This window comes from Brienomyrus brachyistius, chromosome 12, assembly GCF_023856365.1.
Source record: "Brienomyrus brachyistius isolate T26 chromosome 12, BBRACH_0.4, whole genome shotgun sequence".
Classification (NCBI taxonomy): Eukaryota; Metazoa; Chordata; class Actinopteri; order Osteoglossiformes; family Mormyridae; genus Brienomyrus; species Brienomyrus brachyistius.
Genome location: NC_064544.1, coordinates 10205101 through 10219288, shown reverse-complemented (window position 1 = coordinate 10219288; position 14188 = coordinate 10205101). Strand labels below are relative to the sequence as shown.

At 39.5% G+C, this 14188-nt stretch overlaps 1 protein-coding gene across 1 annotated transcript; it reads right to left on the bottom strand.

The window, feature by feature from the left end:
* Positions 1-4412: 4412 nt before the first annotated feature.
* LOC125705135 (leucine-rich repeat LGI family member 2-like) lies at positions 4413-13442 on the bottom strand. The gene is made up of 8 exons (XM_048971508.1): positions 12982-13442; positions 12562-12633; positions 11286-11357; positions 10585-10656; positions 10323-10394; positions 9896-10065; positions 9263-9427; positions 4413-7584 (listed from the first exon to the last, which is right to left on the bottom strand). Exons 1-8 carry the CDS (start codon positions 13260-13262, stop codon positions 6767-6769), a joined length of 1722 nt encoding a protein of 573 aa, XP_048827465.1. The 5' UTR covers positions 13263-13442; the 3' UTR covers positions 4413-6766.
* Positions 13443-14188: the final 746 nt, after the last annotated feature.

The window sequence follows — 14188 nt, the reverse complement described above, 5'->3', positions numbered from 1 at the left end:
GTAAAGAGGCGGGATCGGAACTACCTGCGCCTCCCACTTCGCAGGGCGAGCATGTAGGGCGAAGCGTAGTATCAGTACCTTAGCAGAACACTTTTTATTGTAGTAATTGCACATAAATGATAAAAAAATGTGGACAAGTAAAGGTACCAAAGGAACAAAACACCCTGAAATTTACAGTGATCTTCATATAGAATCAGAAAGCGAGTGTTCTTATGGCGCGCTCGTGGGAGAAATGTATCCGTTTATTATTTATTATTTAACTTGACAGAACATTTATAAGAGAACATACATATACAGCCAAAGGTATTACATGATAAAAAATCAATAGCATATACCACAAGCTATTAACGCTCGTATTTACAAAAGAGTTTTTCCAATAATATTGTTACATGGGAATGTATCCTGTTCTTGATAGGCGTAAATCCATGACAACTGTCTTCCCCTCCCCAATATATCATTGTAAATATAACTGTCATTAAAAATAATATGACAATAGGAACTGTTAAACTTGTGTAAATTAAAAATGTAAAACAATGCATTTTTAAATTTCGAAAGATTTTGTTTCCCCCCTCTCTCTCACAGTGGTTTGGTCCCCGATGCCACTACCACACGTATAGCCACCAATTATCATATGCAGCCACGTCATATTTTCCATCCATTCATTTTCCAAACCGCTTATCCTACTGGGTCGCGGGGGGTTTCGGAGCCTATCCCGGAAGCAATGGGCACGAGGCACGTCATATTTTAATCGGTAATAATAGTAATTAATATTAATAATAAATTCGCTATTAATTATTAATTAGTAATAAATAATTTATTAGTAATTATTCATATGGAGATGGCATATTATTTGTTCAATCTATAGGGCTAGACAATAGCTTTAAAACAATATAAGGACCGCTACTGTGCAGCTTACATTAAGTTAAATATAGCCAGTCAAAGTCATACCCCCCCCCAAAAAAAAAAAAAAAACTTCGCTTAAAATTCCCTTAGTATTGATCCCAGACATGGCCAATTTCAGTTTCTGAGTTACTCATGTGACCACATCAGCATGCCAAGTTTCGTTAAAATCCGTGACGATGAGGTCCGAAAGTATGATGATTTGACATGGAATGACCTAACCTTATTGTCCCGCCCAACAGTGAAATTAAAATTCCATCCATGTGTATGAAACAATGAAAAAAAAGCTCGAATAAACATAGATGTTGTAAAAAGACTGAAATGCATTGTATGTGCAATGTTCTTGTAGTGTAATGAATAAGGAAACATCAAAAAATATGTTTGGGTGATTTTTTTCCTTTGAATTCATGCACTGGAATACCTCTTTGTGCTCCTTCAATGATGATGATGATGATGATGATAGGTGTGACTGTATATATGTGGGTACCACAACTGCTTATAATAAGCATCCATAATTACCACTTCTCTTCTTCCACCTACTGGAAACACCCAGTAAATTTCCATGCACATGCGCAGATGATACATGCAAACCGTCTGCTAGATTCAGAATCTGGGCTGCACATGTGAAGTCTGTGTGGACATTGCTGATTATGAATTTATATCACTCACCCTGTGCGCGGATTGCATCGGCATGCAGAACAGTGAAGTATGCAATAATGCTTCTTTTTAGCAGGTGCCTTTTTGGAGCCATTTGGTGAACTGTCTGCTCCATCTTGAATAACTTCAACCAGATGGTATATTGACATATTGAGCATAGAATGATTAGTAGGCAATCAGATACACCTATTATTTGTTTAGTTCAAGGTCATTACTTGATGAGTTACCAATATTTAGCAATTACTATTTCTAGTTTATTAACAATAAACCTTAGAATTTTAGCATGTAAATTTAAGCTGTCTTAAAATAAGAACAGGTGTAGATCTCATCAATATGCTTGTTTCCGAATTGTTAATAAGATAAAGTCCAAGACCACGGGGCCATCAAATACTTTTACAGTTATCACGTTTAAATTTTTTGTCAGAGTAGTTTAAAGATTTGATCAGCTCCAGATCATCACCCATACAACATATGTGCTAAAGTTTGGAAAAGATCTGTCAAATACTTTCGGAGTTATCGTGCTGACAGCATAAGCGTCTGAAGTTGCCATTTTCTTTGCTGTTACTATGTAGTGCTGCTTCAGTTTTAATGTGATTTGTCTCAAAATTTGATCAGTCAAATAGTTTTAGAGTTACATTGCTCACACTATTAACTGTCTTCTCTATCCTCCGTTTACATTCTTTGTTCCCACACAGCTTCAATTTTGGGGCAATTTGTTTTAAAATTAAATCAGTTTAGTAAGATCTTCATCCTTATAATGTGCAGTAGTAATAAAATCCATCAAATACTTTTTGACATATCACATTCACAAAGTCAAATGTCTTCTGCAATCACATTTCTGTTTCCAACTATTAAGTGACATGGCATTGGTTTAGAATTGAAGAATTTCAACGAGCTAAAAAACCATCGAAGGGTCTTTGTTGTTCTGCATTGATTTTGCAAACGATCATACAAATGAATGAACGAGTGAATGTTACATTTACAGTCACTATCTTATCTGTCACAAAATTCAGTCATTTACAGATCTTACACATGTGTCTGCAAAGTCTGAAAAGGATCAACTAGTTTTTGAGTTATCATGTTAACATGAATGTGACTGTGGTGCAGACTGCTGACCAGAAAGCAGATGCATTCCCGGTTCAAGGAGTACAATTGGCCTAATTGCTGACGAGGAGGCAAACTCCATATAATGACAAAAAGAAAAAAGTAAAATCCTATGAAAACAAGCAACAGTACGAAGATTGCATTGTAGGAAATATGTGTGCAATTAAGACGTTATCACCTGATCACACTTTATACTTCGTGATTTAGTTGTTTATGTAATATAGCGAATTTAAGCTGTTGTAGTACTAATTTCTCAACACAAGATGGCAGAATTTAACTCAGAAATTCTATGCAAAGCGATTTTTGTGTAATATACATTTGACGTCAGTGTACATTTTCTTAGAAATAAAACCAATGCCAGTCGAAGCACATGCAGCATTACTCTAGGTAAGCTGATTGCCCCCCCCCCGCACACGTCAGAGTCCACTTTGCTGCTGACGGTGCTTGCCGGTTGGAGGGGTGGTCTGAACAATTACCCATCTTGCCAGGATCCCCCCATGATTTAAAAGAGGCAGTCTAGTGTATGCAACTTAATTTCCACATTTATAGGAAATTAGAAGGGCAGACAAATTATACGTCTGAGCAAAATTTAAGAGAAAGGAGCTTAAAATGTTTGTGGAAAATCAGGTTTTGTAGATAACTTGGCAAGGGAGAGAGGGAATATATATATATATATATATATATATATATATATATATATATATATATATATATATATATATATGACGGATAAGTCATCTCTGGCATTTGAAGATCACTTCCACCCTTTACCTGACTGGTTTCTGGTCGTTCCCAGTGTCTCCCACTTCACCTTGTTCTTGTGTCCTGCTGTCTTAGAAACTTTGAACCTGGAAGCATCCTGCTGCTCAGCGTAGCCTTCAGCCAGTAGAACCACGATTAAACTACTGTAGGATTTAAAAATGCAGATTTGTTTAAAAATATAGAGTGGTCTAATTTTTTCATAGCTGTATATAGTGCTTTTCAAGACTTTACAGAACCAATGGGGAGCCACTTCAACAACCACCACTGTGTAGCCCCCACCTGGATGATGCAATGGCAGCCATTCTGCACCAGTACGCTCACCACACAGTGCCTAAAGTGGTGAAGGGGCAGGAGACAATTCACCAGTTAGACATAGGGGAAGAGGTCCATCTCACAGGATCCAAAACCAGAGCCTGCAGTCATAGTAGTATAAGGGCCTCAAGTCCAGTCTGGGTGGTAGTATTGTGCATCATCAGTCACTGCATCCAATAGGGACCAGTAACGTAACCAATGGAAACAGACAATTGGAGAATTCACACTGCATTGAATCAGATATTAATTAAAGAACTTTCTCAGTCTAATGTTGGTCACATTGTATTGATTCAAATCACATATGATTGTAATCATTAAATGTCTGATTAGATAAAGCTAAAATCAACTATTTCTTCATTTAATTAAATTCAATGGGAGGCTATGAAAAACTCAGTATATATGCTTTAATAATAAAGTGTATATTTTATATATATATATATATATATATATATATATATATATATATACCTATTTTCCAGTCAGTTTAGCATTCGACAACCAAATTAGCTCCATTGATAGTTTATTAAGTAAGCAACATGTACATGTATGCACATCATGGGCCTGGACTGAGAATTACCCTTTTTGAGACATCTTGCTTAACATTTCTTTAAAATAATCTTTACTCAAGAGTTAGAACACAAGCACAGTTTAAGTAGGTAGATAGCAGAGGACAGCCATTAAACATAAGCATCTTTATTTGGACTAAAGAATCGTCATCATTTCAAGGATAATATTCAGTAAGCATAAATCATATTTCTATCATGATATAAAACAATGTACACCTCATACAACTTGCATATTTGATCAATTGGTATCACAAGTTATAATATCAGGGAACTGCAGTGTGAGCAAGAACAGTAACAGATTCCGTACAGATTATTCCACGATTTAAATTAGAAGTTACAAACTTGAATGTTTTGTTCATTCAGTTTTAAGTGACATGCTCTTAGAAGCTGCATTGCATTCTGGGTCATTTGCAAATCTCTGACGAAGCATGCCAAGTGGCAAGACATATAGAAACATGTAATGTTTTTACACATTGGGACGAAGGATGTCAAACGATCACTGCTTTTTTTGAAATATCTCATGGTGCCCATGTACTGTATAAATTAAATCACTTATAGTATTGTAAGATAAAATAATTTATAATCTGGAGAAACACATTCCCTTTTCCAGGACAGTTTTCAAACTCTTGCTGGAGATGACAAGGGCCTAAACATTTTGTCAAATATTAGTAAAGCTCTGAATCTTTGTCACTGTCTAAGTATTTACATCAGTGTTCTGCTCCCATTCCATTCCGGGACACATGGCAAACTATGGGATGTACTGAGTAAAAAAGGCGCTCGGCTTACTGCAGGTCCACACTGGCAATTTGTCATTATATTGTTTTAAAAAAACTGAGAACTCAGACGGCTCAGTAATTTATAAAAGACGCAAATTTTAAAGTTCTGAAGGCTCACATTCCAGGATGGGTTCTTCTGTTGGACTCTTGACTTGATTTTTTTTAAGGTACCATATTTGACTGTATAAATATTACAGCAAAACAATAACCTAACCTGTCCTGGACTGAAAAGTCTTCTAAACAACTATGTAAGTCTGGTCCATTCAACTCCTGAGTGCCATAGTGTCCGCAGGCTGTAATTACACTTCAGAGAACAAAACGCTCTTTTGGTCTACATGTGAAACGCCGCTTCACATCATTTCTGTCAAAACATACTGCTGCTTTTATGAAAGGTACACCTTTGACTTACAAGCAAACATAAAAGCACATTTTGTAGCCATGAACTGACAAGCGGCATTCGTAATTTACAACGACAATCTGTTGGAACAAAACTCTTCCATGACTGAATTACCCCAGTCTATGTTACAACTTGGTAGAAAAGACAGCAGGAAGTAGGATCATGTTCATAATATAGGGATATATCTATGAGGGATTCTTTGAGACTATGTATGCATATCATACTCTTTACTACTTACACCCAATAAATGCTTTCGCTTTCAATTGCTTCCAGATATGATGCCAGCTGACTCCTCATTGTCACCTTCCTGACACTCTTGATAGATAAACAGTGTATATACTGCATTCGGTAACTCTTATTTAAGGGGACACAATGTAATAGTACACCATTACTTAATGTATTAATTAACTAGTGACTAAGTGTTAGTTACCTACTGATCCCATGTTCATTCATCATTAATATAGTTTCCTCAGGGATCAATAAAGTATTCTGAATCTGAATAATTAATCATGATGGTTCATATATTTCATACAGGAATTATATCTGTTCATGATTTGTTCTTGAGTAGTAACCGAGTAAGTTATTTGCACCCCTACAAGTAAAGTGTTAGGGTTAGGGTTAGGGCCAATATTCTATCCCCCAGATCACATTGATCTGGAATGAGCAGGATAGGGTTAGAACAGGCAGCCTTAGACCCAACTTATAAGGTGATTTACTAAGCTTACTCTTCCGTAGATGGAACGGCCTACAACAAAGATATAATAAAAACAAAAAGCAGTTTAATAAAAGACCCCCCCCCCCCCCGAACGTTTTGTGTAAAACCGTACATCAAATGGTGAGCTTTGTTGGTGATAGATTGTGCTCAGTGGGGCCCCACCCTTCTTACAGTGACACTCCAGGAGAGAGGAATTCCTGATCACAACGAAAAAGATGAAAATGCTAACAGGCAGAACTCGCATCCCTTTTACAAATAAGGCATCTACTGTAACCATGGAAACTGTGGCAGTTTGAGTCTCACAACGAAAACACTACTTTCCTCAAGTGACTGGTTAGGACAACGAAAAAAAGGCTGTGTGTGACAATCCGCTTCTGTTAGCATGAAGTACAAGTTGTTGTGCGTATCAAATAGTTAAAATGCAGCAAATGAGACACTAATTTCATTAAAACCTCTATACAAATGCAGGAAACATAGATTGTAAATGAATACAGTACCTGATAAATGCCACGTCTCGCTTTCATTCCCTCAGTATTATGATGGAATATGATGGAACAATTTCTGTCCTCAGCAGGGCTCACAAACTCAAATCAATGATGATGTGCTCAAAGATCTGGGTGTTACCTTTGAAGCTGGAAGAAAAGAGGAAATCCCGACGGTCTGTGGACACCACCGTGAAGGAACGTGGTGCCTGGATGTACACCTCCTTGAACCTCTCAAACATCTTCTTCTCCATATCCCACAGGTATATCTGTGAGAAGGTATAATCGCTACCCAAGGCCAGGTAATGCCTGTCCTTGAAGGAGAAGGGTTGCATGATCATGGATCCTCGCGAGGGCAGGGCCTGCACCTCTGTGAACTGCTTATTGGTCCATCGGAGGACTTTTGAGTCACCTATGTAGCGTGTCATGGCCAAGTAGAGCTCCTCCTTGATCCGGAAAGACTTGATGCCCACCACATCCTCCATGTTAGGAATCTCACCATGTAGAGCAAACTTCTGAGCACTTCTGCTCCACTGGTAGATCACAGGGACTTGGGAACGGCTGGCCAGGATTAGGTGGGCTTTCCCATCCAGGTCAATAAATTCTGCATCTGTGTCCCGGAACCACTCATGAAGGGACTGACTGGAGTAAAAGCCTTTGTCATTCCACTTGTAGAGAGTGGAGAGGCCGGCCTTGGAACTGTCTGCGATCACAAAGAACCAGTCATTGCCAATCTGAAAAGTCTCAATGTCATTGGGCTTGGAGATCCTGGACACCTCAATGTCTTGAAACTTGGTGAACTTGCTCTGGTCTTCATCAAACTTGTAGATGTGGGAGCCACCAAAAAGCTGGGCCACAATGACGAAGACCTGATTGTTAATGATGATGGACTTGCATCCAACGATTGATTGACCTTAAGTCACAAAGGAGAATTGTGTCATTTATAACAAGGAAGTTAGAACTTCAATCTGTAGATATCAAGGGCTGAATGCGTAACAGAAAACAGCTCTTGAATATTGAAAATGAGGTTAACTATAAAGAAAAGAAAAAAGAAAGCCAAGAAGAACCAAGTAATTGATTAAAACTTTCTTCCCTGGTTGTACTGTGAGAGTAGTTCCTCTGTCATGGCCAGTCTGGCTACATCCCGCTTCACTGAGCTTTTTGCACTCCTGTGGCTCCGGAACTCATCACTCACTGAATAAATTAGGACCTTGTTTGTGGTCATCTTTTTTGTATGGTATTATGTGGCCACACCTCACTGAGCATTTATTTCCTCAGTATCCTGTTTTCCTGTATGACTTTTGCCTGAGCTTAATTTGTTATATTTAGTGTCTTTTGTTTTGTACTGTGTTTCCCAAGTCTGCTATATGATGCACTGCCTGTGTTTTCAACGACGCATTTTGGGCTATGATTTGTTTGTTTTCCTGTGTTGCATGAGGATGCCCTGTTGTGTGTATTGCCAGTGTTTCCCATTATGGTGTTGGATCATAACTCAAAAATAGACCTTGGGATTCCACAACTGGGTCGTCCCCGATCGATACATTGATATTGATAAACGGTGGCTGCTGATGACTTATGAGAAAGTATGACCATATAATAGGCAGTTAAAAAAACACTACTGTTCATGATTTGACAGATAAGGCATGTTGCATATTCTTCTCATTTTAGAGCAATGAGGTCAGAGCTTCTGAAGGCATAGATGTTAAATAGGATTGATAGTAAGCTGCCCATGTACACTACAGCAGAGTGCTATAGCTGAATAGCATTGTTAAGTATAGAAACGTGTTTTCAAGTGGATGCTAAAGTTGGGAAGTCTGCCAGGTCAACTCAAACGTCCTGATTTTGCTGAATTTGACCTGTCCAGGGGTCAACAAGGGAGGGGCTTGCGGTTCGCTTCTTTAACCAATCACAGTCTTCATCGTATGACATCACCACATTAGTTAAAACCAGTGTTTTCTGTTAGGCGGCAAGGTGCACAGATTTCTGAAGTCCCTGTTTTGTTGTGTCTGCCTTCTGCTAAGAGACGTATCATAGATAAACATAGGAACTAGGCCTCAGTGCAAAGGCTATATGGAGCAATGCAAGGGTGTGTCTTTATTTCATGATGGTGACGATAAATATAATAATAATAATAATAATAATAATAATAACAACAAAAACATACCACACCTTGTTGACACACACACACAACATCCTGGCCTATTGGCTGGATGACTGGAAGCATTGAGTTTGAAAATGAGAAAAAAACGGACCTCATATGATGAAGACTGTGATTGGTTAAAGAAGCGAACCACAAGCCCCTCCCTTTTTGACCCAGGGGCACATCGAACTCGGCAAAATCAGGACATCCATTACAAGTCCAGAAAAAAAATGTAAAAATTAATAAAATTCTAAAAAAAAAAAAAGTCCAGACCAAACACTACTATGATTTAATGTCCTTTTGACATTGTGGGAGTGGGGGGGTCTTTTTTTTGTTGGGTAAGATGAACGTGGAGAGACAGTAGATTATGAATGTCTCTGTAGGTATGTGTATGTGCCAAGCTGTAGGTGTAGGGGAGTGGGTACGGATGACAGAAGGACATCAAGCCCACCGGTGATGTTGTCATAGCTCCTGAAGTTCATCTCGATATGGTCCCACTCCATGATCATGCAGCTTTCCACATTGGGGGCGGCGATGGCCACGTAGACCCCGTTCTTGTATAAGAAGGTATCCACTGACAGAGACTCTGACGCCACTGACTGATGGAGGACAAAATCTGCAGGGAGGGAGAACAGTCATATTTCAGGCGTTTGGGTTCTCAGCGGGCGTCCTCAGAAAGCGTGAAAGGCTTCTGCTGTAATACTGAAAATACTAAATAAACACAGCGTTAAATGACATGTAATGTAGGGACAATTGTTGAACGGGGTAAATTGTTGAACAAACTTTTAACATGATTAAAAAAATAAGAAAATACCGCCTTTGGGCATTAAATGTGACAGGTAGTTATTGTGCATGACCAAAAATTTAAGTGTGTTGAAAGTCTGTTCAACAGCTAACCCCATTCAACAGCTGTCCCTGGTTTCCATGCCTTTTGAATGGCAAAGGTTCTTCCAACTAGGCCTCAGTGCTCCTGTGATTGACCCCCAGTACTTATCCTGCCCCAGCCGAGCCCCATGCAATCAGTTGACTAATGAAGAGGAAAGGGCCAGGCCTCTGGGAGCGGGTCACGCCAGATGGGAGTCACCTGTGGAGATGCAGTCGTCGCGTAGGCTGACCAGGTCATTCAGCCGCCTGCCCTTCATCTCATCGGGGCCCTCGCACAAGACCTCGGACACGGTGGCGTTGGTGCTCCTCAACCAGCTCATTAACCACTTGGCTCTGCAGTCGCACTCGAAGGCATTACCACGCAGATCACTGGGAAGACGCAACAGGGAGACTCACGTGGAAACTTTGAATTTTTACTGACAGATAAGGATATAAATCCTGGGTGGTTCATTTTCAGTGTACCAAAAATTTAATTCCTTATAAAAATTACATGTTCATAAACTTGGAAATGTCCATGTGTTGAAAAGTCTCCTAAGTCTTTGTTTAACCAGATAATTAGATCCCTGAGATACAGAAAAAGTAGAACTATACGCTGTAAGAAATATCTCGAAACACTGTGTGCTTACAGTTCAATCAGAGAGTCCAGATCAGCAAAGAGGTCCCTTGGCAAAAACTTGATGTTGTTATTCGCCAGTGACCTGCAAGACAAACCGATGGGCTTAATCCCAGTGTCGTCACCTGTAGAACGGTGTTTGCCAATCCGGTCGTCAGGGACCCGCAGACAATCCACATTTTTGCTCCCTCCCAGTTCCCCAAGGACCGGGTTGGGAAACACTGCTGTAGAACACGGTGAGAAGTTTGGTGACGACAAGGAAGGTCATGACTTACAGGTGGGTCAAATCCCGAAGGCCTCTTAAAGCATACCTAGACGTTGTCTCAATCTTATTATTCTCTATAAACCTGAGGAGAAAACAGACATGGTAAACAGGCTGAAACAGGAGCAGCGTGAAATAGGCTTATAATCAGAACTATTACCATGGTACTTCATTCTTTAAAAAAGAACTTTTATATAAAAAAATATATATGCCTGTGTGTGTGTGTGTATATATATATATAGATAGATGGGTAAAGCTGATTTGGAAAAACTAAGCAATCGGAATGAATTAAAACAAGAAGCAGTTACCAAAGAACTAAAATATAACATGGAGTTGCAATGGCTTCTGGGTAAAGTTCTCACTGCATTATAAAAATAATTATGCATCCTTTTTATAAGAAACATTGCAAATGAAATGAAACCAATAAACTGGTCCTGCTTTGTTGGTTATTTGGATATTTTCTATCTAATGCTGAACTGAAATAATCATTGTTCTTCTCATTGTTCAGCTGTACATACGTTGTAAAAATGTAGTCGTCTTGCCAGCAGGGGACGATGCAACACCCCCCCCCCCACCCCCACCCCCACCACTCCCCCCCCCTGCCACCCAAACCATGGGCGAACTCAACTAGGCATCTATCTCTTGGGTAACTGAAGAAACCCACTTTGCCAGCCCAGTGTGTTGCTGCTAAATGTATGATCATTACTAACTCACAGATATTCCAGATGCGGAAGTCCGGAGAATGCGTCGTCCTTTATGGTGGTGAATGAATTGGAATTAAGAAGCCTAAAGGAAGAAAATCTATTTTAAATTACACTTATAAAAATCAGAACAAAATATGCCTCATATAAAAAATATACTTTTTTTTACTTTTATATGTCACTGTACATGAATTTGATTAATCTGTAAGTTGCACTAAAATCACCAATATCAGAAAACATCTCTACATAAACTTGTGGTAGGATCTGAGTATCTGTACATTTTGAAAACAATGACACCAGTCTGAGTACCAGGTCAAAGGTCAAGGACTAAAACTTGCTAAAAGGTGTACAGACGTTTTTCCTGATTGTACATAAATTTTGCCCTTTAGCGTCACACACAAGGTTCACGTGACATAGTGTGGAAATGTCACTCATGTCCTTTTGGGGATGTCCCGTTGGTCTATCTAGTCTGCTTCGGTCTCTGTGGTGTGGAAATGGCAGGAAGGCCATAACAGTCACTCGAGGCAATGTGCCTGGCATAAAATCAGAGACAGCTCTGGCCCAGAAAGGCTGCCTTCCATGGAATGGATCGGGGCCCCATTCTCCTCACACTCGCAGGGTGAGCAATATGGAGGCCATTTGGGTCTATTGCCAGTGGAGACTCTTGGGAGTCTGTCACTTAGATGATCTTCCATAATTGTGCTGCGTAGCCACTGAATAACAGAAGGAACATCAACACTTTCACCAGTCCCTTCTCATTACCTTCCCCTGGCTGCAACATCATATCAGCTGTCAGTGGGCCTGCATAGTCACTGACCATCCACAGAAGGCTTTGAATTACTAGGACAGACTCTCACTAGATGCCTTAACAGATCAGGGGTTTTAATAGCTAAACTGGACAGTGACTAAGAAAATAATTCAAACAAGACTCAAGAAACGCTCTTCAAACACGTTGTTTTTCCAAATGGGTTTGGTAGACTATTACAGTTTGCTCTTTAAGGATTCATCTCTAGAGCGATGATTTCCACTGCTGATGGATTTCTTTTTTAACTTAAGCTAATTATAGGTTTATCTTTTCTTCTTGGTGCCATAAACTGTTTCTATATATTGTCGCAGCTGATGACCTCAAGTGTTAGACGAACTTTCACTTAACAAGTCTTGCACCACGTAGCGCTCACGCAGATCACACCGAGAATAAACTGCATTTAAAACCAATTCACATTCTGCACGGAAATATGATCGATAACGTGTCTTTTGCGGCAGGTCCCGAAAATTAGACGTGCACTCACAGCAGTTGTAAAGACGGCATATGGGAGAACATAGCCTCCTTAATTTCAGAGAAGGTTCCATTAACGATGCTCCTGGAAAACAGACGGATATTAAACCACAATCACCCAGACGCTATCATAAAACATTAAACGCAGAACGTTCGCATGGCAAATTAAATAAACAAAGACGGATTAAATATTCCACATGTTTGTCCAGGGAAGCATTTTTAAAGACTTTTAACTGCCATGTACAATGAAATTCGGCCGGTAGCTACATACTTATGATATGCATTCCTATGTCCTTTTAGAACACATAAAATCACACAGAAAGGACATCCGCCAAAACTGGAACAATTTAAATATATATTTTGCCGAATTCAGTCGAATGAAACGTATTTAAAACACGTACACACAGTGATATAGCAATTCCTGAATACTTACAGTGAATTGATATCATTTGGGATAATCCGTGGGATATACGAAGACCCGACGCAAATTATAGACTCCTTGGAGCAAGTACATGTGGAAGGACATCTAAATATCCTTTTGAAATGACCGGGCACAGCCAAAAAAGAAAGGATCGAGATGAATAAGGAGCATTGCTTGAGAATGGAAAGCATCTTGGCCGGCAGGATCGCATGTGTAACGCGGAGAAGGCGCTGAAGGCAAGCAGCCGCTCTGACACCCCGCACGGTGAAATGCTGCAACAGAGCATCTGACATCAGCACTGGGGCGGCACACCCCCTGCGCCGAAATCATTCATTATTAAACAAGGCATACCGGCTCATGTTCTTTAACATACCTTTATCTGAACACTTAAACAAACCGTGGACCCCTTCCTTGATAGCAAACACACGAAGAAAAGCCAGAAGCGACCTTTCCATTTCCAGTTTAACTGGCATTCTAAAGTATCATGCCAAAAATTAGCCGGAATAGATTCGCACGCGAAACGAATGAATGAAAATATTTTAATTAAAAGCTTTTATTTATACAATTGTTTGTAAGTATAAATGTGTATATACATATACATATTAATCTTGTCTTCGTGCAATATCAGTTTAAACAACGATGTAACAATGAAAACGGTATATAATATTAGCGTTAAGAGACGCTCGCATTACACATAACGAGCAAGTCGTGTCCAGCATTTCAGAGAGTAAAGTTACACTTCATCACTCACATACAATTCTACATTTTTGACATTTTTCTTTCACATCTTCCCTCAGATTACCCTCGGGAATGGTGACCTTTGCATCTGGAACGAGGTTAAATCATAAACTGCGCTTCAAGTTAACAATCGGAGAAGCAAAATTCAGGGATTGCAATGATTCTAAGGGGCAGACGATCTGCGATTTCTTAACGATAAGTAGGCTATTCTATTTATAATGAAGGAGCTCCGGGGAACATGTCAGATTTCCACCTCCTCTGGATTCGTCTTTTACCGGCTGGGTCAGCAAAAACGCAAACCGCATCAGAACATGCAGGCTTGGAAAAAGGTCATGGGAGGTAGCGATGGATGGGGGGTTGGTATAAATGATAACTGTAAAATACATTGAGCTTTAGAGAGTAAATACAAATACTGCACTAAACTTCTATTATACTAGTCTTGGTCTATTGTGTTAAGAAATTTATGGGCGTGCAGGAATTA

Excerpts from the sequence above, each read along its gene's own strand:
- LOC125705135 (XM_048971508.1), bottom strand. The coding sequence starts at position 13,262 with ATGTCAGATGCTCTGTTGCAGCATTTCACCGTGCGGGGTGTCAGAGCG. Across the intron at positions 12,634-12,981 it reads CCAAATGATATCAATTCACT|GAGCATCGTTAATGGAACCT; the intron begins GTAAGTATTCAG and ends TCTGTTTTCCAG. Across the intron at positions 9,428-9,895 it reads CGACGACTGCATCTCCACAG|ATTTTGTCCTCCATCAGTCA; the intron begins GTGACTCCCATC and ends CCCTCCCTGCAG.